Source organism: Pleurodeles waltl, chromosome 9, assembly GCF_031143425.1.
Source record: "Pleurodeles waltl isolate 20211129_DDA chromosome 9, aPleWal1.hap1.20221129, whole genome shotgun sequence".
NCBI classification, from domain to species: domain Eukaryota; kingdom Metazoa; phylum Chordata; class Amphibia; order Caudata; family Salamandridae; genus Pleurodeles; species Pleurodeles waltl.
In genome coordinates, this window is record NC_090448.1 from 540,511,844 (window position 1) to 540,539,204 (window position 27,361).

The 27,361-nt window shown below is 46.3% G+C and overlaps 1 protein-coding gene across 1 annotated transcript in view; it reads left to right on the forward strand.

Moving 5' to 3' along the window:
• Positions 1-27,361, forward strand: part of ARID4A (AT-rich interaction domain 4A) — a 360,940-nt gene that overhangs the window by 194,553 nt on the left and 139,026 nt on the right. Inside the window, exon 13 of the mRNA XM_069207594.1 lies at positions 21,768-21,862. Within this exon, the coding sequence (XP_069063695.1) occupies positions 21,768-21,862 (95 nt within the window). The remainder of the gene's footprint in view (positions 1-21,767; positions 21,863-27,361) is intronic.

The window sequence follows — 27,361 nt, forward strand, 5'->3', positions numbered from 1 at the left end:
TTGACTAACCTCTCCCACGTCTTGGTTTGTCCCAAATGTCCAGCAAGGGGAATGTCATGGGCCAATGTTAGGATGAACTCTCTGAACAGCTGAGGCACTACCACTCTCCTAGTGGCACCAGGTTTGGGGTCTCTGGCCTCAGTGTACAGGAGCCCATCTTCCCAATAGACCCTATGTGTTCCATTTTTCTTGCCTTTGGACTCTTCAGCAGCTTGCTGCCTAAGGCCTTCAAGAGAGGGACAGGTTTCTTGTCCCTTACACAGCTCTTCCCTTGAGGGTCCCCCTGGGCCTAAGAGCTCAACCTGATAAGGTTCAAGTTCCAAAGGCTCAGTTCCCTCAGAGGGCAGAACTTCTTCCTGAGAAGAGAGGTTCCCTTTCTTTTGCTGTGTTGCAGTTGGTTTCCCAACTGACTTTCCTGTTCTCTTGGTAGGCTGGGCCATTTTTCCAGACTCCAGCTCTACTTGTTCACCCTGTGCCTTGCATTGTGCTCTTGTTTTCACACACACCAGTTCAGGGATACCCAGCATGGCTGCATGGGTTTTTAGCTCTACCTCAGCCCATGCTGAGGACTCCAGGTCATTTCCAAGCAGACAGTCCACTGGGATATTTGAGGAGACCACCACCTGTTTCAGGCCATTGACCCCTCCCCATTCTAAAGTAACCATTGCCATGGGATGTACTTTTCTCTGATTGTCAGCGTTGGTGACTGTGTAAGTTTTTCCAGTCAGGTATTGGCCAGGGGAAACCAGTTTCTCTGTCACCATGGTGACACTGGCACCTGTATCCCTCAGGCCCTCTATTCTAGTCCCATTAATTAAGAGTTGCTGTCTGTATTTTTGCATGTTAGGCGGCCAGACAGCTAGTGTGGCTAAATCCACCCCACCCTCAGAAACTAGAGTAGCTTCAGTGTGGACCCTGATTTGCTCTGGGCACACTGTTGATCCCACTTGGAGACTAGCCATACCAGTGTTACCTGGATGGGAGTTTGGAGTGGAACCTTTCTTGGGACAGGCCTTGTCTCCAGTTTGGTGTCCATGCTGTTTACAGCTATGACACCAGGCCTTTTTGGGATCAAAGTTTTTACCCTTGTACCCATTGTTTTGTGAAGAGGCTCTGGGCCCACCCTCCTGTGCAGGTTTTTGGGGGCCTGTAGAAGACTCTTTACTATTTTTAGTTTTGGTTGTCTCATCACCCTTCTGCTGGGGAGTCTTTGTGACCCCTTTCTTTTGGTCACCCCCTGTTGAAGTCTTGGACACCCTTGTCTTGACCCAATGGTCCGCCTTCTTTCCCAATTCTTGGGGAGAAATTGGTCCTAGGTCTACCAGATGCTGATGCAGTTTATCATTGAAACAATTACTTAACAGGTGTTCTTTCACAAATAAATTGTACAGCCCATCATAATTACTTACACCACTGCCTTGAATCCAACCATCTAGTGTTTTCACTGAGTAGTCAACAAAGTCAACCCAGGTCTGGCTCGAGGATTTTTGAGCCCCCCTGAACCTAATCCTGTACTCCTCAGTGGAGAATCCAAAGCCCTCAATCAGGGTACCCTTCATGAGGTCATAAGATTCTGCATCTTGTCCAGAGAGTGTGAGGAGTCTATCCCTACACTTTCCTGTGAACATTTCCCAAAGGAGAGCACCCCAGTGAGATCTGTTCACTTTTCTGGTTACACAAGCCCTCTCAAAAGCTGTGAACCATTTGGTGATGTCATCACCATCTTCATATTTAGTTACAATCCCTTTGGGGATTTTCAACATGTCAGGAGAATCTCTGACCCTATTTATGTTGCTGCCACCATTGATGGGTCCTAGGCCCATCTCTTGTCTTTCCCTCTCTATGGCTAGGATCTGTCTTTCCAAAGCCAATCTTTTGGCCATCCTGGCTAACTGGATGTCCTCTTCACTGGAGTTATCCTCAGTGATTTCAGAGTTGTTGGTCCCTCCTGTGAGGGAACCAGCATCTCTGACTATTATTTGTGGAGTCAGGGCTTGAGAAGCCCTGCTCTCCCTAAGTAGGACTGGAGGGGGGGAATTTCCCTCCAAGTCACTATCTTCATCCTCTGAGTTGCCATCCTCAGAGGGGTTGGCCTTTTCAAACTCTGCCAAAAGCTCCTGGAGCTGTACTTTGGTAGGTTTGGGGCCCATTGCTATTTTCTTTAGTTTACAGAGTGACCTTAGCTCTCTCATCTGTAGATGGAGGTAAGGTGTGGTGTCGAGTTCCACCACATTCACATCTGTGCTAGACATTATGCTTCTAAAAGTTGGAATACTTTTTAAGAAACTAAAACTGGTTCTAGAATCTAATTCAAACTTTTACAAACTTTTAAACTCTAAAAGAAATGCTAAACAGGATCTAACACAAGGCCCTAGCAGGTCTTTTAAGAATTTAGAAAACTTTTCAACTTGCAAAAATCAATTTCTAATGACAATTTTGGAATTTGTCGTGTGATCAGGTATTGGCTGAGTAGTCCAGCAAATGCAAAGTCTTGTACCCCACCGCTGATCCACCAATGTAGGAAGTTGGCTCTGTATGTGCTATTTCAAAGTAAGGAATAGCATGCACAGAGTCCAAGGGTTCCCCTTAGAGGTAAAATAGTGGTAAAAATAGATAATACTAATGCTCTATTTTGTGGTAGTGTGGTCGAGCAGTAGGCTTATCCAAGGAGTAGTGTTAAGCATTTGTTGTACATACACATAGACAATAAATGAGGTACACACACTCAGAGACAAATCCAGCCAATAGGTTTTTATATAGAAAAATATCTTTTCTTAGTTTATTTTAAGAACCACAGGTTCAAATTCTACATGTAATAGCTCATTCGAAAGGTATTGCAGGTAAGTACTTTAGGAACTTCAAATCATAAAAATTGCATGTATACTTTTCAAGTTATTGACAAATAGCTGTTTTAAAAGTGGACACTTAGTGCAATTTTCACAGTTCCTAGGGGAGGTAAGTTTTGATTAGTTTTACCAGGTAAGTAAGACACTTACAGGGTTCAGTTCTTGGTCCAAGGTAGCCCACCGTTGGGGGTTCAGGGCAACCCCAAAGTCACCACACCAGCAGCTCAGGGCCGGTCAGGTGCAGAGTGCAAAGTGGTGCCCAAAACACATAGGCTAGAATGGAGAGAAGGGGGTGCCCCGGTTCCGGTCTGCTTGCAGGTAAGTACCCGCGTCTTCGGAGGGCAGACCAGGGGGGTTTTGTAGGGCACCGGGGGGGACACAAGTCCACACAGAAATTTCACCCTCAGCGGCGCGGGGGCGGCCGGGTGCAGTGTAGAAACAAGCGTCGGGTTTGTAATGGAAGTCAATGGGAGATCTAGGGATCTCTTCAGCGCTGCAGGCAGGCAAGGGGGGGGTTCCTCGGGGAAACCTCCACTTGGTCAAGGGAGAGGGACTCCTGGGGGTCACTCCTCCAGTGAAAGTCCGGTCCTTCAGGTCCTGGGGGCTGCGGGTGCAGGGTCTCTCCCAGGTGTCGGGACTTTGGATTCAAGGAGTCGCGGTCAGGGGAAGCCTCGGGATTCCCTCTGCAGGCGGCGCTGTGGGGGCTCAGGGGGGACAGGTTTTGGTACTCACAGTATCCGAGTAGTCCTGGGGTCCCTCCTGAGGCGTCGGATCTCCACCAGCCGAGTCGGGGTCGCCGGGTGCAGTGTTGCAAGTCTCACGCTTCTTGCGGGGAGCTTGCAGGGTTCTTTAAAGCTGCTGGAAACAAAGTTGCAGCTTTTCTTGGAGCAGGTCCGCTGTCCTCGGGAGTTTCTTGTCTTTTCGAAGCAGGGGCAGTCCTCAGAGGATGTCGAGGTCGCTGGTCCCTTCGGAAGGCGTCGCTGGAGCAGGATCTTTGGAAGGCAGGAGACAGGCCGGTGAGTTTCTGGAGCCAAGGCAGTTGTCGTCTTCTGGTCTTCCTCTGCAGGGGTTTTTCAGCTAGGCAGTCCTTCTTCTTGTAGTTGCAGGAATCTAATTTTCTAGGGTTCAGGGTAGCCCTTAAATACTAAATTTAAGGGCGTGTTTAGGTCTGGGGGGTTAGTAGCCAATGGCTACTAGCCCTGAGGGTGGGTACACCCTCTTTGTGCCTCCTCCCAAGGGGAGGGGGTCACAATCCTAACCCTATTGGGGGAATCCTCCATCTGCAAGATGGAGGATTTCTAAAAGTTAGAGTCACTTCAGCTCAGGACACCTTAGGGGCTGTCCTGACTGGCCAGTGACTCCTCCTTGTTGCTTTCTTTGTTCCCTCCAGCCTTGCCGCCAAAAGTGGGGGCCGTGGCCGGAGGGGGCGGGCAACTCCACTAAGCTGGAGTGCCCTGCTGGGCTGTGACAAAGGGGTGAGCCTTTGAGGCTCACCGCCAGGTGTCACAGCTCCTGCCTGGGGGAGGTGTTAGCATCTCCACCCAGTGCAGGCTTTGTTACTGGCCTCAGAGTGACAAAGGCACTCTCCCCATGGGGCCAGCAACATGTCTCTAGTGTGGCAGGCTGCTGAAACCAGTCAGCCTACACAGATAGTTGGTTAAGTTTCAGGGGGCACCTCTAAGGTGCCCTCTGTGGTGTATTTTACAATAAAATGTACACTGGCATCAGTGTGCATTTATTGTGCTGAGAAGTTTGATACCAAACTTCCCAGTTTTCAGTGTAGCCACTATGGTGCTGTGGAGTTCGTGTGTGACAGACTCCCAGACCATATACTCTCATGGCTACCCTGCACTTACAATGCCTAAGGTTTTGTTTAGACACTGTAGGGGTACCATGCTCATGCACTGGTACCCTCACCTATGGTATAGTGCACCCTGCCTTAGGGCTGTAAGGCCTGCTAGAGGGGTGTCTTACCTATACTGCATAGGCAGTGAGAGGCTGGCAGGGCACCCTGAGGGGAGTGCCATGTCGACTTACTCGTTTTGTCCTCACTAGCACACACAAGCTGGTAAGCAGTGTGTCTGTGCTGAGTGAGAGGTCTCCAGGGTGGCATAAGACATGCTGCAGCCCTTAGAGACCTTCCCTGGCATCAGGGCCCTTGGTACTAGAAGTACCAGTTACAAGGGACTTATCTGGATGCCAGGGTCTGCCAATTGTGGATACAAAAGTACAGGTTAGGGAAAGAACACTGGTGCTGGGGCCTGGTTAGCAGGCCTCAGCACACTTTCAATTGTAAACATAGCATCAGCAAAGGCAAAAAGTCAGGGGGCAACCATGCCAAGGAGGCATTTCCTTACAGTGTCCACTTTTAAAACAGCTATTTGTGAATAACTTGAAAAGTATACATGCAATTTTGATGATTTGAAGTTCCTAAAGTACTTACCTGCAATACCTTTCGAATGAGATATTACATGTAGAATTTTAACCTGTGGTTCTTAAAATAAACTAAGAAAAGATATTTTTCTATATAAAAACCTATTGGCTGGATTTGTCTCTGAGTGTGTGTACCTCATTTATTGTCTATGTGTATGTACAACAAATGCTTAACACTACTCCTTGGATAAGCCTACTGCTCGACCACACTACCACAAAATAGAGCATTAGTATTATCTCTTTTTACCACTATTTTACCTCTAAGGGGAACCCTTGGACTCTGTGCATGCTATTCCTTACTTTGAAATAGCACATACAGAGCCAACTTCCTGCACATGGGCACTATTACTACAATTCAACTCCTACCTCACCCTCTGCGGGGAAAAACAATCGAAGATGGAGTCGACGCCCATGCGCAATGGAGACAAAAGGAGGAGTCACTCGGTCCCGTGACTCGAAAGACTTCTTCGAAGAAAAACAACTTGTAACACTCCGGCCCAACACCAGATGGCGAGCTATTGCAGAACATGCAAATCTACTGCGACTGATGCCACGAACAGATGTACACTGGGTAAGTGACATTTTCATTTCTTTACTTTAGAACCACAATATTCAGGATTCAAGTAAGTACATAAATGGTAAGGTACTTGGCATAGGTAAATTTAGAACTTTGAATGAAGACAGTAAGGTACACAGTTGTGGCAAAAATGGCAATAAGCTATTTTAAAAGTGGACACAGTGCAAAATTCCACTAGCTGGAGTGCCCTGGGGCATTGTAACACGGAGCCTGAGCCTTTGAGGCTCACTGCTAGGTGTTGTGGTTCCTGCAGGGGGGAGGTGTGAAGCCCCTCCACCCAGTGCAGGCTTTGTTTATGGCCTCAGAGAGCACAAAGGTGCTCACCCCAGGAGATCAGAAACTCGTCCCTCAGTGGCAGGCTGGCACAGACCAGTAAGTCCTGCTCTGAAGGGTTGGGTAAAATACAGGGGGCATCTCTAAAAGGCCTTCTGTGTGCATTTTGTAATACATCCAGCACTGGCATCAGTGTGGGTTTATTATTCTGAGAAGTTTGATACCAAACTTCCCAATATTCAGTGTAGCCATTAAGGAGCTGTGGAGTTCATCTTGACAAACTCCCAGAACATATATTCTTAATATGGCCACACTGTACTTACAGTGTCTAAGAATGGACTTAGACAATGTAGGGGTATATTGCTCATGCAGCTATGCCCTCACCTGTGGTATAGTGCACCCTGCCTTAGGGCTTTAAGGCCTGCTAGAGGGGTGTCTTACCTATGCCACAGGCAGTATTTTGTGTGCATGGCATCCCGAGGGGGATGCCATGTCGGCTTTGCCTTTTTCTTCCCACCAACACACACAATCTGCAACGGCAGTGTGCACGTGTTAGGTGAGGGGTCCCTTAGGGTGGCACAACACATGCTGCAGCCCTTACGGACCTTCCCTGGTCACGGGCCCTGGTACCACTGGTACCTTTTACAAAGGACTTATCTGTGTGCCAGGGGTGTGCCAATTGTTGAAACAATTGTACATTTTTAAGTGAAAGAACACTGGTGCTGGGGCCTGGTTAGCAGGATCAAAGCACACTTCGCAGTCAAGTCAGTATCACTATCAAGCAAAAGGGGGGTGGGGGTGGGGTAACTGCAATGAGGATCCATTTTCCTACACTTCTACTCAAAGGTGCAATAAAAGTGGTACCTGTAGCTCAACAACAGAAAGGAGTATTTTCTCTATACTTCCTTATACCAAAAAAAATGGTACACTCTGACCATTTCTAGATCTCGGACCTCTCAGTCAGTAGATCCTCTCAGAGCATTTGCACACGGTTTCTCTTCAAGATGTCATTCCCCTAATACAAAAACAGGATTACATGACCGCATTAGATCTAAAAGATGCTTACCTTCACATTCCCATACATCCAGCACATCGCAAATACCCGAGATTTGTGATAGCAGGCAAGCATTACCAGTTCAAAGTGCTACCTTTTGGGGTATTCACCAAATGCCTCGCACTGGTTACAGCATACCTCAGAAGGCAACATATACATGTATTTCCCTATCTGTACGACTGGCTCATAAAAGCCAGCACCATTCAAACCTCTCAACAGCACATACAATACACAATCGATACCCTACACAGTCTAGGGTTCACAATCGAATACCAAAAATCTCATCTCCAACCAGCGCAAATATAACCGAATCTGGGAGCAGTTCTGAACACTCAATCAGGATTAGGGTACCCAAACCCGCAAAGAATTCAAGCTTTCCACAATCTCATATCACAGCTACAATACAATCAACTTTGCTCAGTAAGATTTATCATGGAACTGTGGGAATGATGGCATTGTGCATAGCAATAGTACCCAATGCACGTCTAAACATCAGACCCCTGCAACGGTGTCTTTCACAACAATGGTCTCAGGCTCAGCGTCAACTTCACAATCTAGTGTTGTTGGACTGCCAGACTTACAACACTCTGCAATGGTGGAATCACACCAACTTACCAAAAGGGCGGCCATTTCAGAACCCTGTGCCACAGACCATAATCACTACAGATGCATCAATGACCGGTTGGGGAGCCCCTCTCAACAATCTTACGATACAGTGAGAATGGGACTCAGTACAGCAGACTTACCACATGAACCACTTGGAATTGCTGGCAGTGTTCTTGGCACTCAAAGTATTCCAGCCACAGATCACAAGCAGAACAGTGTTAATAAGGACAGACAACATGACAACAGTGTACTATCTGCAGAAACGTGTTGTCCCTTCAAGCTCAAACAATTTTGAAGTAGACAATTCACAATCGCGTTCACCTACTAGCAAAGTATACACCAGGGATACACAACCAACTAGCGGACCTCTTAAGCAGGATGCAGCAACAAATACACTAATGGGAGATTCACCCACAAGTAATTCAACAGTACTTTCATATGTGGGGAACACCAAACATATACCTTTTCACAACAAGCAAAAAACGCAAAATGACCAAACTTTGCATCCAAATACCCACACCCTCGGTCCAAGGGCAATGCCGTGTGGATCAATTTGGGATATGTGCTTATGCTTTTCCCCCTCTTCCACTAATTCCGTTTCTGGTCAACAACATCCATGACACTTCCCTCACTATGATACTTATAGTTCCCATGTGAGCACGTCAACACTGGTACACAATACTATTGGATCTATCTGTAGAACCACATCACAAGCTTCCAAACAGACCAGACCTATTGACCCAAAAGAAAGGTCAAATCAGGCATCCCAATCCCAGTATGCTCAACCTGGTGATTTGGCTCCTGAAGTCAGTTTGGGTATCTACAGCTCCTATCAGAATGTATGGACATTCTAAGGGAAGGACGTAAACCTACAACCAGGGAGTGCTGTGTAGCTAAATGGAAACTTTTTGTATATTACTGTCAACTCAAAAACATTGATCCACTTAAAGCATCAGTACAGGATATTGCATGTTATTTGCTTTACCTACAAAAAGCAAATCTTGCATATTAATCCATTCAGATTCATTGACCAGCAACATCAGCCTACCTCCAAAACAGACAGCATACCTCTTTGTTTAGAATTCCTGTCATAAAAGTTTTTATGGAAGGCCTTAAAAGAGTTATTCCACCTAGAGCTCCACCAGCTCCTGCCAGGAATCTTAACATTGTGCTCACAAAGCTTATGGGTCCACCATTTGAACCCATGCATTCTTGCACTCCTTAAGGAGAGTAAGTGAAATTCAAGCATTCACTTTAGAAGAATCTTTCTTCCAAATTCACAAACGCAAAATAGTACTTACGACAAATCTAAAATTTCTATCATTTCACATCAGTCAGTCAGTGGAATTGCCAGTCCTCTTTCCACAGCCAGATTAATTTGCTGAAAGCTCTCCACACTTTTGATCTCAAAAGAGCTCTCATGTATTATATAGACAGTCAAAAGATTTTAGAAAATCAGAACAATTTTGTGGCTTTTCAACAGCCTCATAACAGTAACCCTATTTCAAAACAAGGATTGACCACATGAATAGTAAAGTATATTCAAACTTGCTATCTTAAAGCTAAAAGGCAACTATAAGTAAGTCATAAAGCACATTCTACTAGAAAGAAAGGAGCTCCAATGGCATTCTTAGGAAATATACCAATGGCAGACATATGTAAAGCAGCTACATGGTCCACACCACACACATTTACTAAACATTACTGTGTGGATGTGCTATCTCGCAATCAAGCAAATGTTGGTCAAGCAGTGCTTAAAAACACTATTTCAAACTCCTCCAGCAGGCTAGCCACCGCTTATTTAGGGTGGGACTGCTTTTCAGTCTATGCAAAGCATGTGTATCTGCAGCTACACATGCCATTGAACCCAAAATGTCACTTACCTAGTGTACATCTGTTCATGGCATGTGGTGCTGCAGATTCACGTGCACCCTCCCCGGAAGCTTGTCACCATTGTGGTACTTTAAGTAAATATGTATATACTTTGCATGGACATCTTCTTTACTTACTATATATATGTACATATACAATTCCTCACCCCTTACTTCACCATCCTGCGGGGAAAAAAATCTAACAAAGGACTTGATGCCCATACGCACTGTCACCGAGAGGAGGAGTCACTCGATCTCGTGACTCAAAAAAACCTTCATCGGATTAAAATAACTTGTAACACTCCGAGCCCAACACTAGATGGTGGACTATGCAAAGCATGCGAATCTGCAGCACTTCATGCCACTAAACCGATTTTAGACCATAACCATAATCCTCATTCACAAGGTGTTTGGAAAATCACCTTTAGTAGCCAATGTGGGTGTCCTTGGAGCAAAGTTGTGACAGTGACTATAATCTATCTGCAAATAAGACTCTGTAATTTGGTTAAGGTCATTAGTAAATAAGAAAATTGTTGTTTGATAGTAAATATTTTTCCCAATTAGATAAATTTGCACGAAAAGACACAGATTGTGTACAATTTCAGATTGGTCATGAGGAGAGAATAGAAAAGGAGGAGAGTGGTTGTGGTGTTTGGGGCTGTCCAAGCTTTAGTTGCTAATCAGTTTCATGAGATAATTCTGCTGAAACATGTACCAATTGCTGGACAGGTTTACACCAAACTTGGAACATAAAATAGATTGGCCCAATTTGGGTTCTTTGGTTTTTAGCTTGCTGTAAAACAGTTCAGCTGTTTTTGAGAAGTTTTCACGTGACAATTTGGCCGATCTTGACAGGCATGAACTAGTTCACGAGTAGAAATTTGATTTGAAGGTCCTAGTTTGCAACCACACCTTCAAAATATTGTTGGCCATATGAGGTCAGTGTGAGGACATCCCAAATAAAGTGACCAGGCCACATGTTCAAGGGATTGAAAATGATTCCACTGTTCGCAGCCCCATAAATAAAAAAAGAAAAATGAACTCAAAATCCTAAACAACAAGTTTCAAAGTCATATAGGAATAAAAAAGGATATCCTGGGTATTTAACATGTCATCGCTGTAAGGAAATGCCTCCTTGGCATGGTTGCCCCCTGACTTTTTGCCTTTGCTGATGCTATGTTTACAATTGAAAGTGTGCTGAGGCCTGCTAACCAGGCCCCAGCACCAGTGTTCTTTCCCTAACCTGTACTTTTGTATCCACAATTGGCAGACCCTGGCATCCAGATAAGTCCCTTGTAACTGGTACTTCTAGTACCAAGGGCCCTGATGCCAAGGAAGGTCTCTAAGGGCTGCAGCATGTCTTATGCCACCCTGGAGACCTCTCACTCAGCACAGACACACTGCTTGCCAGCTTGTGTGTACTAGTGAGAACAAAACGAGTAAGTCGACATGGCACTCCCCTCAGGGTGCCATGCCAGCCTCTCACTGCCTATGCAAGTATAGGTCAGTCACCCCTCTAGCAGGCCTTACAGCCCTAAGGCAGGGTGCACTATACCATAGGTGAGGGTACCAGTGCATGAGCATGGTACCCCTACAGTGTCTAAACAAAACCTTAGACATTGTAAGTGCAGGGTAGCCATAAGAGTATATGGTCTGGGAGTTTGTTAAACACGAACTCCACAGCACCATAATGGCTACACTGAAAACTGGGAAGTTTGGTATCAAACTTCTCAGCACAATAAATGCACACTGATGCCAGTGTACATTTTATTGCAAAATACACCCCAGAGGGCACCTTAGAGGTGCCCCCTGAAACTTAACCGACTGTCTGTGTAGGCTGACTAGTTCCAGCAGCCTGCCACACTAGAGACATGTTGCTGGCCCCATGGGGAGAGTGCCTTTGTCACTCTGAGGCCAGTAACAAAGCCTGCACTGGGTGGAGATGCTAACACCTCCCCCAGGCAGGAGCTGTAACACCTGGCGGTGAGCCTCAAAGGCTCACCCCTTTGTCACAGCCCAGCAGGGCACTCCAGCTTAGTGGAGTTGCCCGCCCCCTCCGGCCACGGCCCCCACTTTTGGCGGCAAGGTTGGAGGGAACAAAGAAAGCAACAAGGAGGAGTCACTGGCCAGTCAGGACAGCCCCTAAGGTGTCCTGAGCTGAGGTGACTCTAACTTTTAGAAATCCTCCATCTTGCAGATGGAGGATTCCCCCAATAGGGATAGGATTGTGACCCCCTCCCCTTGGGAGGAGGCACAAAGAGGGTGTACCCACCCTCAGGGCTAGTAGCCATTGGCTACTAACCCCCCAGACCTAAACACGCCCTTAAATTTAGTATTTAAGGGCTACCCTGAACCCTAGAAAATTAGATTCCTGCAACAAGAAGGACTGCCTAGCTGAAAACCCCTGCAGAGGAAGACCAGAAGACAACAACTGCCTTGGCTCCAGAAACTCACCGGCCTGTCTCCTGCCTTCCAAAGAACTCTGCTCCAGCGACGCCTTCCAAAGGGACCAGCGACCTCTGCATCCTCTGAGGACTGCCCTGCTTCGACGACGACAAGAAACTCCCGAGGACAGCGGATCTGCTCCAAAAAGACTGCAACTTTGTTTCAAGAAGCAGCTTTAAAGAACTCTGCAACTCCCCGCAAGAAGCGTGAGACTTGCAACACTGCACCCGGCGACCCCCGACTCGGCTGGTGGAGAACCAACACCTCAGGGAGGACCCCCGGACTACTCTACGACTGTGAGTACCAAAACCTGTCCCCCCTGAGCCCCCACAGCGCCGCCTGCATAGGGAATCCCAAGGCTTCCCCTGACCGCGACTCTCTGAAACCTAAGTCCCGACGCCTGGAAAAGACCCTGCACCCGCAGCCCCCAGGACCTGAAGGACCGGACTTTCACTGCAGAAGTGACCCCCAGGAGTCCCTCTCCCTTGCCCAAGTGGAGGTTTCCCGGAGGAAGCCCCCCCTTGCCTGCCTGCAGCGCTGAAGAGATCCCTTGATCTCTCATTGACTTACATTGCGAACCCGACGCTTGTTCTAACACTGCACCCGGCCGCCCCCGCGCCGCTGAGGGTGAAATTTCTGTGTGGGCTTGTGTCCCCCCCGGTGCCCTACAAAACCCCCCCTGGTCTGCCCTCCGAAGACTTGGGTACTTACCTGCAAGCAGACCGGAACCGGGGCACCCCCTTCTCTCCATTCTAGCCTATGTGTTTTGGGCACCACTTTGAACTCTGCACCTGACCGGCCCTGAGCTGCTGGTGTGGTAACTTTGGGGTTGCTCTGAACCCCCAACGGTGGGCTACCTTGGACCAAGAACTGAACCCTGTAAGTGTCGTACTTACCTGGTAAAACTAACAAATACTTACCTCCCCCAAGAACTGTGAAAATTGCACTGTGTCCACTTTTGAAATAGCTATTTATGAATAACTTGAAAAGTATACATGCAATTGAAATGATTCAAAGTTCCTAATGTACTTACCTGCAATACCTTTCAAACAAGATATTACATGTTAAATTTGAACCTGTGGTTCTTAAAATAAACTAAGAAAATATATTTTTCTATAACAAAACCTATTGGCTGGATTTGTCTCTGAGTGTGTGTACCTCATTTATTGTCTATGTGTATGTACAACAAATGCTTAACACTACTCCTTGGATAAGCCTACTGCTCGACCACACTACCACAAAATAGAGCATTAGTATTATCTCTTTTTACCACTATTTTACCTCTAAGGGGAACCCTTGGACTCTGTGCATGCTATTCCTTACTTTGAAATAGCACATACAGAGCCAACTTCCTACAATCGCCAAATGCCACAACATTAATTTTGAATCCTTTGTGCATTACTAGAGGCTACGTACTTAAGCACTTGGCATTGCGGGTTGTTTAAGACAGTGCCTTGCAGGGGTCTTCTGTAGACTGTGTGGTAGAGAGTCATGTTCAGTACCCATAGTGTGCTGTGCACAGTTAGAGGTAAAACTCAAGGGCGAAGGAGCACTGAGGATGGGTGAACGAAAGTTTCTAGATATTGATTAATGGCCGTCATGACATGCAAAATTTTAACAATGTTTATGGTATAAGCTTTAGACATTAGACTCCAACAACCACAAGCAATTAATACTCTATAATGAGTACACATTACAAAAAGGAACTGACAAGATTTTACTTGTTTTTAATGACTGTTACAACACCTTGTATATTTTGTATATTCTCTAAGGAGTGGACAGTTCTTGGGCTAATGAATACCTGGTGGATTTTCAGTTCCTTCCCCATAATTGAGAAGAGCTAACCTCATTAAAAATACCCTTTTTCTAAAGAACCACAGAGAGGTGTCATTCGTAATGTGTCTGACAGTAAGGCGCCTTGATTTCATGCCTTTACTATCTGTCTGTAAAGCATCCCAGAAGTCCCTTACCTAAGGTTTATAATTTAATCCAGAATGGTGATGGATATAATGACCGATTCTGTATTGTTCATGCTACTTAGGTGAGAAGTCCTGCATCTCCTTCCTAATGATATCACTACTAAATCTTGATTAGATTTATGCAGTTAAATCCTGTATTGCCAACCTTAATTTTTCAGTGCTGATCTGGTTTGTCAAAGATAGTCAAATCTGGGACAACATCAAATTAGCTCTTGCTGTAATAAATATTGCTGAAGAAATGGCAATGAATGTCTTTTCTCACCTTGGCTGCTAAGAAAGCATTCAACGTAGTTGAATGGGGGTTGCCTTCTAGATTGCTGAGCAAAACAGTTCAGGTTCAAAGTATGAAGACCCTTATATTGGCTAGCTACCAACGCTGAAGAAGCAAGATAAATGTAAGTTGGACATTTTTGACACATAGTGCTGATTAGAGGAACTCGGTAGGACTGCCCTGTCTCATCCCATCTCTTTGCACCGTAAGTGGAATTACTCATACGTAATATACAAAACAATTCCAACACCCATAGCATACAATTTAGCTCCAGGCATCACAAGTCTGCTTTATTTGCAGATTGTGTGTTTCTTCATAACTCAAGACAAAAGAAACCCATATTTCATAGTCTAATCAAAAATGTTAGTGAGCCATCACACTTCGTTTATCTGTGCCAAATCAATTGGTATGAACATATCTCACCCCCATGGGTAACAGGCCAACCACTATGGCAGGATTTAGTTGATCTAGGGGCCAACATACACATTTGGGGGATTTAGCTCCCCTCCTCAGATTGATAACTATTTAAATGTAACGTACCACATGTGTTGGATAACCTAGGCAAGTGTCTCTTTATGGTGAGGCGAACTAGAGATCTCTTAATTTATGTTTACATGTATCAAAATTACCTTTATCCCAAGACTTTGGTGTATGTTTCAGTCTCTTCCACTAGTTTCTCAAATCAGTTCTGCCACAATACAGAAATTAATAATACAATTCACCTGGTTGCCGATATTCCTGGGATGCGTCTATATGTGAAGCTATGGGTGGTGTTGGAACAAGGAAAAAAACTCAATTCCCTTACATAAGAAGTTACGGTAAACATCAAACTGAGTGTACTAATCCTGTTTGTGACTTCAGTGTTACTGGAATATTGGAATAGACAGTCCTAAAGGGCAAAGCCAAGATGTCTCTCCAATCCTGAAGAACACTAGTTTGTTGCTGGATTCAAGGCACTCGCTGCTACTGAGTGATCTGTTTGTTTATTGAAGTGGTGGTTAGTAGCCAGTCATGCACCCAGGCCTACAACTTGCACCGAATCGATAATTTCAAGTTAATGCAATTCTTCACTGAGCACAGACAGTGGTTCATAATGTGGGAGGCTGCAGAGTTCCTGTGAAAAAACTGAATGGCAATTTTGATTATGTTGTACCTGGCACTTCATTTAAAAAAAAAAAAAAAAAAATCTCCCATGAATTTGGGCCGCAATAGATTAATGGGTTTGCATCATGACCAAGGGAGTTGAGATCATAAACTGGCCAGAACCTGATGTGATCAGTGTTTCCTCAAGGCATCGTATCTGCCACTAGCTTGTAATTGCTTCTTCTCACCCAGAGCTTATATACCCAGATGGGGAGAACTACACAGCAATATTTTTTCTTCTGTTTTGGGTGTTAACCATGAAAATGGTTGACAGCAGCAAACCTGATTGAATCATTATCTCAATTACCTTCAAGTGTTGCAGGCAGCTCATTTGACTGCCCCCAGCAACTTTTCCCCAGAGACCTAGCAAAAACATTAAAGATCTGTGCTACATGCTAGAAATCCAGGTAACGTTGAGCCCTATTATTTTTTTTCAGTGAGGGATGCTTTGCATCTTTTAAGAAGATTTCAGATCCTTTAGAAATATTTGTTGTTAATTAGCCAGATAGAAGCTGGGAATACTGGTACCCAGAGCCTTTTGCTCTAGCCACGTGTGAGAAGCAAGTATGTTTGAATAAAATGTGTCAACCCTAAAAAAAAAAAGTCCTCGGATTGAATGGTGTTGGTAACCTTATATACCAAAAATTCCCCGTACCCATCTACTCACCACTGCAAACGAGGCATCTGCCCACAAGAGAAAACCAGGATACTCAGTGTTGTTCTAGGTGATTCTTTAGCCAGTTGTCGATGCCCCTTTGAAGTGGGCAGTCTAGTCTTTTGAGTTGACAGTTCATCTAGGGTCCTTAGATGGGCCCAGCTGAACTGAGGCCAGTTGACAAAGCTATTTCTACTAGCTGGTGCAGTCCAGCCTCTCTAGCAAACATCTAGATCTTCCTTCTCTCCTTGTATAAGCAGGAATTTAGTTCCATTGAGTTTCTTATACTCTGGCCCAGTCTGTTGGGAGAATGGCAACCATGCAGAGGTCTTTCTTGGACTGCAGCACTGGCCTCCTCATTGTGGACCCTGTGTTGTACAAAGAACTTGTTGAATAAGCCAGTGTGTTTAATCATTTGAAGGCTAAGACGGGCTAAACATCCTTGTTAATGACCGTTTTTTGTGGTCTTCTGTCCCCAGCTGCAAGAATACTTGATTGATTGAGCTCAGGTGGGAATTTGTTCAGTTGTGTTAAAGCTTTTATAGCCAGGGAAGATATCCAGCTCCCAGAACAGGAAAGAGGTGGGTTTGACTGCATCAGGGTAAACCCGATCTTAAATAGCATCTGTTTGCTAACCTCATCCACCTGGTGCAGTAGTTTCAGGCAGGTGGACAGATAAGTGTGTGTGCAAGATGATTAATCTTTGTGGTAACTCATTCTGATGGATACTTTAACCATATACTCCTCACTTTGTGAAAACCCCAAGGTGGTAGACTAGATCTGGAGATTTTTCTCAAGTTACCTCATGCACCGGCAGGTGGCAACGTGCAGTTCCATCCAGCCCCAGAAGTAACAGCGAAGCCACATATAACCACCACCCCTATGCACTGGCATAATTTTATTTCTTTCTGAGCTTATGGACACAGATCTGGCGCTAGCGCCTTTGTTTTTCTGTCATGTGACGGAAAATGATTTCCAAATTTCACACAGTATGCATGGGAAATGGTTCCCCCCTAAAACTACAGGCTTCAAACCCTGCAAGGACTGTAACATACAAATGTCTATGGCAAGCCCTCACTAGGTTGCTCTGTGGTGGACAGGTACATCACACCACTTAGTTATTAAACCGAGGCGTCGGGTTGAACGCGAAGGCCATCGCGACTGCAGGGCCAGGGTCCACATCACCAATCTCAATCAGAAGTCCTATAAAGGCCAGTCTCGCTTGAAATTGATGACACGTACTCAGGGCTGTTGAGGAGCAACAAATTCCCATTCCAAGTCACCAGGTAAGTCGAAATCAAAGAAAAAAGAATAATAAGTCAAAACGTGACCAACCCTTCTTTCTGCCATGCTCAATAAATCTTTAACATCAGGATGCCTCCCAATCTCATTCCCTGTCCCCACCAAAGATCCAATCCCTCAGCTCATCCAGACAAACCCTGGATTCACAAGTCCATCAGAAACGTCACAACAGACCAAGGCCTTCAAAAAGCAATGATGTACATATTTGGCACCCTTCTGGCGAGCCTATTGGCCCCAAGGAGGCCTCCAATCAGACTGCTGCCGACAGGTCTAATCCCAAAGCAATCTCTGTGCCTCTTGACCCCGCTGTGAAATCTGAACAGGACTCTGCCCCCGAGTCGGGGGGCATACCTCTCACCCGGTGCTGAAATTCTCCCCTGTCTCCCACGCGACAACGCCAGCAGTGACACCACTGACATCGGAGGAAGAAAGCATTGCCCTTTTGGACTCTGAAATGAATCTGCCACACACCTGACCAAAGTTTGCACGAACATTGACCTCTGGCACAACCCATCCAGATTACAATGCAGCAGACCTGTTCTGCGGCACTCTCTCCTCCTTCAAGCAGGTTGAATCCTATATATCCCTACTATACCTCCAGAAGGAATTCCAAACACATGGAGGCATTTGGCAAAAGAATGTTCTTATCTGCCAACCTCGCCCTCTGATCAATCAATTAAATTTCTCTTAGGACTCTGTTCGCACTTCTTATGGGACATTGAGTGAGATCTTGCACACAGCCCCAGAAGACATTTGTGCAAATTATAAATAATTCTTTAAACAAAGTAATCACATCTGGGCTGGATACCACCGACTTCTTGGGTAGTACAGTCCGTACTGTACCAGTATAGTTTTTCGGCACCACACATGGATACGTTCCACAGGTTTTTCATGTTTATGCTGAGGCATCACTGATGAACATGCCTCCTGGAGGACAAAGCCGACTTGGCCCTATAGCGCTTCAAAAGAAACCATAGGCCATAGTGCGCGTCCTTGGCTTTTCAGTAGCAGTGCAGCAGTATCCCCAACAGTTCTTTTTCATTCCTTTACATCAGAGAGGGAAGTCAGTAAAGGCTATGCCAGGCTCTCTTCTGCAACAGCAGAGCTCTCCCCAAACTTTTTTTCACTTAGGGTTTGAATATTTTTCCACCAGCGCCTAGGACCTAGGGGAAATGTAGTACCCAGTCTCCTGCCTCAACCCCTTCCATACATACCAACCTGCCCCACGACCTTTTTAAAACCCCATTAGCTTGCCCTCCTGCTGGAGGCAGGATGAGGCATTACCTCCAAGGTTGGCAAAGCATTACATCGGACAGATAGGTGCTTCAAATTGTTCAGGATGGTTATGTCCTGACTTTCCTGATTTCCCCTTCACACATGCCACGTACACCACAGCAACAGTCATTTGTGGACCACATCCAGACACATCAGCAAACCTCCTCATATCTTTGGGGTTCTCTGTCAACATACAGAGGTCACAGTTGACACCTTTGCACCTTTCCCATTCATCAGAGCCATTTTGGATTCTGTGCAGTTTTGAGCTTTGCCTCAGCGAGCCCTGGAGATTTGGAATTATAGCCCAATGGTTCCGTCTTAGGCCTGGATCTAGCCGAGAGTGTCTCTGAAGCGTTTTGGCCATCTAGCCTCCAGTATGCTGTAACTGGGCCATGTGAGGTGGCACATTCGGGTTCTGTATTGGGATCTGAAGTCTGTTAAAGGAGACTGCTAATGATCTACAGTAGTGGTTGCTAGACTGCACTTGGACTGGTAACTGTCAGTTCTGGGTGGGGAATGGAGAGCAATCCGTCATGATGACTGCATCGTTTCTGGGTTGTAGATGGCATCTGAGTAAAGTGGAAATCAGGCGACTCTGGTTTCCAGCGGAAACTTGTTAAAGTTGCAAGTGATTCATTTGGCAATGAAAGTCTTCCTCCCGTCCTTCAAGGGGGAACTAATGCTGGACCTTGCACACATCATCACTGCCATGTGGTATTGCAACAAGTAGGGTAGAGTGGGGTCATTGGTCCTAGGCTGGCAGGCTCTGCGCCTCTGTAACTGACTGAGTCGGCAAGGCATTTCTCTGGGCATACACCACTGTGCAGGATCTTTAAACGCTAAGGAGGACAAACTTAGTTTAAGAATAGTGATTAGTCTCAAAAGCGGCACAGGGTGTCTTCTGACAATGGGTAGAAACGTGTTTTTTTTTGGGGGGGGGGGGTTGCACTGCTGAGAACATGCAGTGTCCAAACTTTTGCACATTGGAGCACCCAAGGCGACCCATCCTCAGATACTTAATGCGTAAAGCGCAGCTCAGAATTTCTGTAAGCCCTGTACCTCTCTTGTCTAAGGTTCTGAATATCAAAAACAGGGCCCAAGTCATCTTAATGGCCCTGAATTGGTCCAGGAGATTGTAATTCCCAAAACGTCTGGCCATGAGTATCTGTACTCTGATCTGACTGCTGTTTTCGGAGGTTCTTCTTTTGCAGCAACAAGGCAGAGTCATGTACTGGGCCTATGAGGTCTACACATCCATGCTTAGAGACTAAATGGCGACTGTTGACTTCTTTTAATCTTCCTCCAGGGGTAATGAATGTCATCTTGTTAGCCAAACGGCATCCACCTAGAGCATCCATGCTGGACATTGGGAGGAGTTTGTCGCTTGGTGTACCTCTCTGCAGATTAGCCCTTAGAAGATTAATTGTCCTATGTTGTGTGTTTTCTTTCTAGTGCAGGAATGACTTGCTGTGACTACTGTCACAGGATACTTGGGTGCCCTCTCAGCCTTTCTATGGTTACCTCATTAACCATGATTTTTCAACCCAGATCTTTTGTGATATCACAGTGAGACCTTAATTTGGTCCTTAAATTCTTGATGTGCACTCCATTTGAGCCAGTGCTTAGTTGCCTTTTGAATCTTCTAACATTGAAAATATTGTTCCTCATAGCAATAGCAGCTTATCGCATGAGTGAGTTGCATACACTGTGTTTTCCAGCAACCATATGCGCCAACTTTTCAGACACACTGGTGTTCAGGAACAAGGCAGCGTTCCTCTCTACGGTTGTAAATTGCACAGTCTATCACACTTCCAGCTTTTTGTTCCACCTCATCCATCCAAAGAGGAAGAGAGACTACATTGGTTGGATCCCAAAAGAGCTTTGTGCTTCTATTTCGATCCCACCAAAGAACATCGGATAAATGATTATTCTTTGGTCCTGCGAACCCCACAAAAATGTAGTCTGTTGGTGCAGAAAAGAACAATTTCAGGATGGATGTCCCCTGCATAAATATCAGATAGGCACTAGCTAAGAAGCAGCCCCCAAAGTTTAAGGGCTCGCTGCACAAGAGCCAAAGCTTCTACCACTATGTTGCTGTGTGCAGTTGCCTGTCTTGGACATCTATCAGGCTGCTACGTGGGTGTATGTTGGCACATTTATGAAGCACTACTGTCTTAATGGTCCAGTCTGTCAGGAGGAGCACTTTGCTCGTTTGGTCCTGCAGGACCTTTTGGTCTGAGCCACTCCACAGACCTTAGAAGGGAATGCTTTGGTATCTATTCACAAGGTGAGGAATCTTCGGTTAGAAGTATCCATCAGAGTACCTAGTTACTTACCTTTAGTAATGATCTTTCTGGTGGATATTCTGCCTAAAAGCAGGTTCCTCACCACCTCTCACTCCTCCCTGTTTTGTGGAATGGTCTCTTTTCCACCTAAAGTTCACAAGCTAGACATCTGCACACTGTCATACTGTCATCTTTGTGTTTTTATGGCTCCATGTCTGACAGCGCAGACAATTTTGAGGCAGAAATGGACATCAGCACGCTGGGTTGGTAGTTATATGTGGCTCTGATGCCTGTACTCTTTCGATCCAGTCTGGTATCTGCGGGTATTTGCAAGGTGGATAATCTGCAGTTAGAGTATCCACCTTCAAGAGTGTTACTGAAAGTAAGTAACTTGTTCGACTAGCACAACGGAGACTGCCATCTTGTGCTGCACTCACATGGAGGCCGATGTACTGACACAAAATTTAGAACCACATCTTACTGGGTTGTGCGATGGGTGCCGATTTCAGTACCACTGTTACCTTAAATCCTATTCAAAACTTTGACAGACTAATGCCTTGAGACCAATGACCTGATTGTCTTTAACTGTTTTATAACTAATCCTTTTGAGAGAATGCACAAAATTACCTATTTAGCTATTCTTGAGTATCTGTTGAATTGAAAAGGTTTGTTTGCCATAAGCAGTCCGCTACTTCTTTTGTCTGTTACTTCATGTAGATGTTGTGTTAAACACTATGCATTTTTCCCACAAGGTACACCCATCAATAAGCCACCTGTTTTAGGCTACAAGGACCTTAATCTGTTTAAGCTTTTTCGACTTGTGTATCAACACGGAGGGTGCGACAATGTAAGTATAATTTTATGACATTGCTCTTGTGCAGTGATTCTTATCTTTTGTATTCACCTTAATCCTACTTTATCACTGCTTGAAGACAGGGACCCCGTCCTAGGCAATTTCTTCTAATTGGACCTTAAAACAAACAAGTAAACAAAATGCAGAAACAAGTATACATCACACACAGTGAAATATTTTAGAGGTTGTCGTTTTTCAAAATTTGTTTTTGTTTCTAAAAGATGGACTGATATGCTAGTCTCTAACATAGGACTTTGTCTTTTTTTTTATTTTTTATTTTTTACTGCTATTACTTGCTCTGTTTTTGTCAGTGCAACCGTTGAGGCCACTAGTTCTCCACTCAAGTCAACCTAACAATACCAACTTGCTTTTTAGCATGCAGCTTAAAAATCCATCATATTTACAGAGCATTTTAAAATTTTCAGTTTCACTTTTTGCTTTTTTTAATGTATTTATCTGCTAATATTTTTAGTTTTTCAAAACCGTTGTGTACCCCCTATGTAAGTGTCTCAAACTCCAGGTTAAGTACTGCTGCTGTGGAGTCTTGTTCTAATCTGTGCTCCAAGCATAGGTTTATTTATTTATTTTTTAAACACCCCCTGTGGATTTTGTGTGTGGGAGGGGTGTTGGGTCAGAATAGACAACCCAACGTTAAATGTTTTCAAGTATTAGGAGTTATCAAAGGTGGGAGTTTAGCTGCTAAAAGGAACAAAAGCAGTAAATCCATCCCTAGAAAGAGGGAAAAATGGTTATTCTTACTTTTAGCATTTTCACACGGAATAGGTCATTGTGTAGACTGACCCAACAATTCTTTGCATGTGCCAACATTTGCATTTATTTATATGCATTGGGTAAGGTCATAATGGTTCTACAGTAAACCATACTAAACTTTACTAAATAACACAATTAGTTTGTAGGAATCTGGCTCTTTTATATAGTATTCCAAAAAGCGGTAAGCTGTGTAAAGAGTCCAGGCTATCCCTTAGAAGTGGACAGGGCTTTTTTTTATAATCCCAAGTGCTCTATTTGCTGTATGGTGGTCGAGCAGCTCAGGCTAATCAAAGGAAAGTGTTTGACATCTGCTGCATGAACACAGTCAGTAAATGAGAGAGACACACACATTCTATAAGGAGATGGGCACCAATTTAGAAAAATACATGTTTTATATCTTTTAGCACCAAGATATTAGTTATTGGGTAAGTATTTTTTTTTTTAAGTTGGCAATTTTGAAGTAAACAGCAAATACACTTGCATTGACTTTACTGCAGTACTGTTATCCAATGGGAAAAGAAACATATACAGCATAGGAATACTTGGCAGTGACTTACAGGACTGTTCTTTTGCAGTGAAGCATAAGGCAAGGTCCAAGGCAGCACCAACAGGTCATCTTGGTTGGCTCTGGTGCTTCCCGGTGCAGAGGTGCTGTTGAACGTCTGGTGTCGTAATATTATCCTATGGGAAAGAAACATATACTGCATACATGTACTTGACAACGACTATCTGATAGACTTCTAGTTGCAGATTCCATACCTTAGAATTTCCCCCAGGTGTCAGACTGGATCTGGAGATTTTTCTTCAAGCAGTACCCTTGTGCGTCGGTAGGTGGCATCGGTCGACTATATGGGCGTCGTTGGCATCGTAGTTGCCGTTATGACATCAGGAGTACTACATAGATGTTGCCTCAGTGCAGTGACGTCAGTTCTTTTCTTTCCCCGCCACGCGCTGATCCGGAAAGAGCTACTATGGCCTCTTTTTGACCTATTTCGACTGTTTTGTTGAGTTCTGAAGTGAGTTTTTGATGCTTCGAATGTCCCCGAAGAACGGGTTCAAGCAGTGCGATGACTGTCACCGCATGATGATGGTGACGGATCTGCATCCGGTTTGTCTGTGGTGTCTGGAGCAGGACCATGACCCGAAGTCGTGCTCAGAGTGCCAGGCCATGCACCCGAAGGCCTTGAGGGAGCGTTCCCTCAAGCTCATTGGCGGCCCGGCGCTCGACTCCGCATAGGTCCCGGTCTCGCTCGATAGGAAGGTTTTGAGGCCGTTCGCAGAGCCACCACAACTCATTTTCCTCAAAATCTTAGGGTGCAGGTAAGAAAAAAGTCGAAGCAGTGTCACTGCACTTCGAATTCGCCCCGTCGCTCGGCCGACGCGGGAGGAGCGTCGATGCTCAAGACCTCTATTCTCGGAGCCTGAATATGGGTCCGCTCCGTGCTTCCCCATGTTTCCGGGAGCCGGAGTGACCCCCCGCCCAGCTTAAGGAATTCTATGAGGCCATGCGCCTCATCTTTGACAGGCCGACCCGATACAGCGCCTTCGGGCCCAAGGGGTTCGTTTGATGGGCCTTCGGTTTCCATGCCGGCAGCCTCGGCTTCAGCCACAGAGGTCCCCTCCGGATCCGGTCACAGATCCGCACTGGGGCCGGTTGCACCACTGAGACCTTCCCCGATGCCGGGTCGATTGTCGACCCTCCTGACATCGGTAGTGCCCACTATTGACGTTGACCCGACCCTTATCCCTGAACGACTCTGAGTCGGAGCGGTGTTGGCCGACGCTGCCTCTACCTTTGATGGGGCCTACTCACCCCAGGTCGAATTTGGCAAGGTCTGTGGACTGGACACTTCTCCAGACACTGGTATGCTGTAGTCTCCTACTGTGGCTACGGCGGAGGGAGCGACTTACGCTATTGTGGTCAGTAGGGCGGCCGAGGTTCTTGGCCTAGAGCTACCTACTGTAGGTCAGGTCCAACTGCCTGACGGAGGTGCTTCAACTAGGGGCTTCCACATCTGAGCCCCTTTTATCCTTCAATGAAGCACTTACCGATGTCCTTTTGGGTACTTAGTCCTATTCACTGTGGCCCCTTTGTTGGGTTTGGACCATCACAGGCTGCCATCGTCCCAACACCTCACGCCTGAAAGTCTTGTCATCCAGGCTTCCTCTTCCTCAGGCATATTCCCTTCCTCACCCCCGGATATGGAATCAAAAAGGCTGGAATAATTTAGGAAGAAGTTGTTTTCTTCCTCCAGTCTCGCGCTGCGATCTGTGAACACCGCATGCCTTTTGGGACGCTATACCCACTCTCTGGGATACAGTTGCGCAAGTCCTGTCTCAGATACTGGAGGAAGCCTGTGCTATCGTCTCCCAAGCTGTCAACAATGGATGAGATGTGGTGAAGTTCACAATCTGATGTGGGCTGGACACAACTGACTCTGGGCAGATTGGTTGCTACGACAGTGGCCTTGAGATGCCCACCTGAATGCGTACTAATGGTTTTTCAGGGATGTCCAACAGTCTCTCATGGACATGCCCTTTGATGGCTCCTGTCTCTTTTGGAGTCAAAGCAGACTGTCTTGGAGAGACTTGTCTTAGTCTTCCCCTATCTCGATGACTGGCTTTTGAAGACGGACTTGCCCCAGAAAGTCTTCTCCCACCTTCAGACTACGGCAAGCCTCCTGCACACGCTGGGGTTCACTATAAACATGCCAAAGTCACACCTGAGTCCCTCTAAGACACCCCCTTTCATCGGAGCTGTTCTGGACAAAGTGCAGTTTCGGGCTTATCCTCCTAAAAAGCGAGTCCAAGAAATTCAGGCTATGATTCTGATCTTTCAGCCTCTGTTTTGGTTTTCATTGAGATTGACTGGGCGCTGCTAGGCCTCATGGTCTCCTGCATCCTGCTAGTGACACATGCCAGATGGCATATGCGGGTTCTGCAGTGGGACTTGAAGTTCCAATGGGCACAGAATCAGGGGAATCTCTCCGACATGGTCCAGATCTCGGAGAAGACGGTGGAAGACCTGCAGTGGTGGCTTTGGAATCCGCATTGGGTCCCCGGCAGATCCCTCTCCCTTCCCCAGCCAGCTCCATCTATAGTGACAGATATGTCGGTTCTGGGTTGGGTCGTCCACATGGGAGAGGCGGAGATCAGAGGCCTCTGGTCTCCGGCGGAGTCTGGGCTCCATATCAATCTTCTGGAGCTCCAGGCTTGCGTTGATATCATTTCTTCCCTCTCTCAAAGGGAAGGTAGTGCAGGTGTTCACTGTCAATACTACCGCCATGTGGTTCTGCAAAAAGCAGGGCAGAGTAGGGTCCTGGACCCTTTGTCAGAAGGCACTATGTCTCTGGACATGGCTGGACATCAGGGCATTACCCTGGTGGTTCAACATCTGGTGGGTTCTCACAACGCTAGAGCGGACAAACTCGTCCGTCATTGCACAGCCGATCATGAATGGAGTCTCCATCCGGAGGTGGCGCAAAGGTCACTTTCAGCAGTAGGGAGAGCCATGGTTAGATCTGTTCGGCTCCGCAGAGAATGCGCAATGTCAGTTGTTTTGCGCGTAGATGTTTCCAAGGGGGCACTCGCTCTGAGACTCTTTTCGTCTCTAGTGGAACTCTGGGCGGAAGTGGTATAGGCGGAAAGGCACAATGGAGGCCAGAGTTCTCAAGAAGAACAGGAATGACCCGGCCCAAGTCCTCCTGGTGGCTCCGGACTGGGCACAGGAGAGTATGGTATCCAGAGCTATTGAGTATGGCCATCGATCCTCCACTCAGACTGCCTCTTTGGGCGGATCTTCTGTCGCAGCAGCAGGGGACGATTCTCCACCCGAACCTGTCCAGTCTCCGCCTTCATGCATGGCGATTGAGAGGCGCCAGTTGACGACTTTTGATCTTCCACCCAAAGTCTGTGATGTTATCTTTGCAGCCAGGCATCCCTCTACCAAAACTGTATACGTCTGTTGTTGGCATAAATTTGTGGCATGGTGCACCAACCAGTGTTAATCAATCAAACTATTTGTTGAGCGCGCTACTCACTCGGAAGGGTCTCAAGGCGCTGATGGGGGGGGGGAGGGTGCTACTGGTCTTAAGGTGCTTCCTGAAGGTCAGGAGGTCTTGGGTCTTGGGTCTTGCGTCTTGCGTAGATTGGCGGGGAGTGCGTTCGAGATTTTGTCTGAACGGTGGGAGAAGGATCTGCCGCCGATTGTGGTACAGTGGAAGCGAGGGACTGTTGCGAGGGCGAGGTTGGCAGAGCTGGCATGTCGGGATGTGGAAGTTGAGTCGATCGTCGACTTACGCTGGTCCGGTGTCGTGGAGAGCTTTGTGAGCGTAGATTAGGATTTTGAAGACGATCCGTTTGTCGATGGGTAGCCAGTGGAGGTCCTTGAGGTGGGCAGAGATGTGTTCATGGTGAGGGAGATTGAGGATGAGACGTGCTGAGGTGTGTTCTGGATGTGCTGGAGTTTTTTTGGGGAGCTTGGCCGTTGTTGCCGTGGTCCAGTCTGCTGCTAACAAAGGCGTGGGTGACCATTCTTCTGGTTTCTACGGGAATCCACCTGAAGGTCTTGCAGAGCATTCAAAGGGTGTTGAAGCATGAGGACGAGATGGCGTTGACTTGCTGGGTCATGGAGAGTGAAGAGTCTAGTATGAAGCCGAGGTTGTGTGGGTGGGTGGTTGGTGTTGGGGGTGACCCGAGGGTGGCTGTCCACCAGGAGTCATC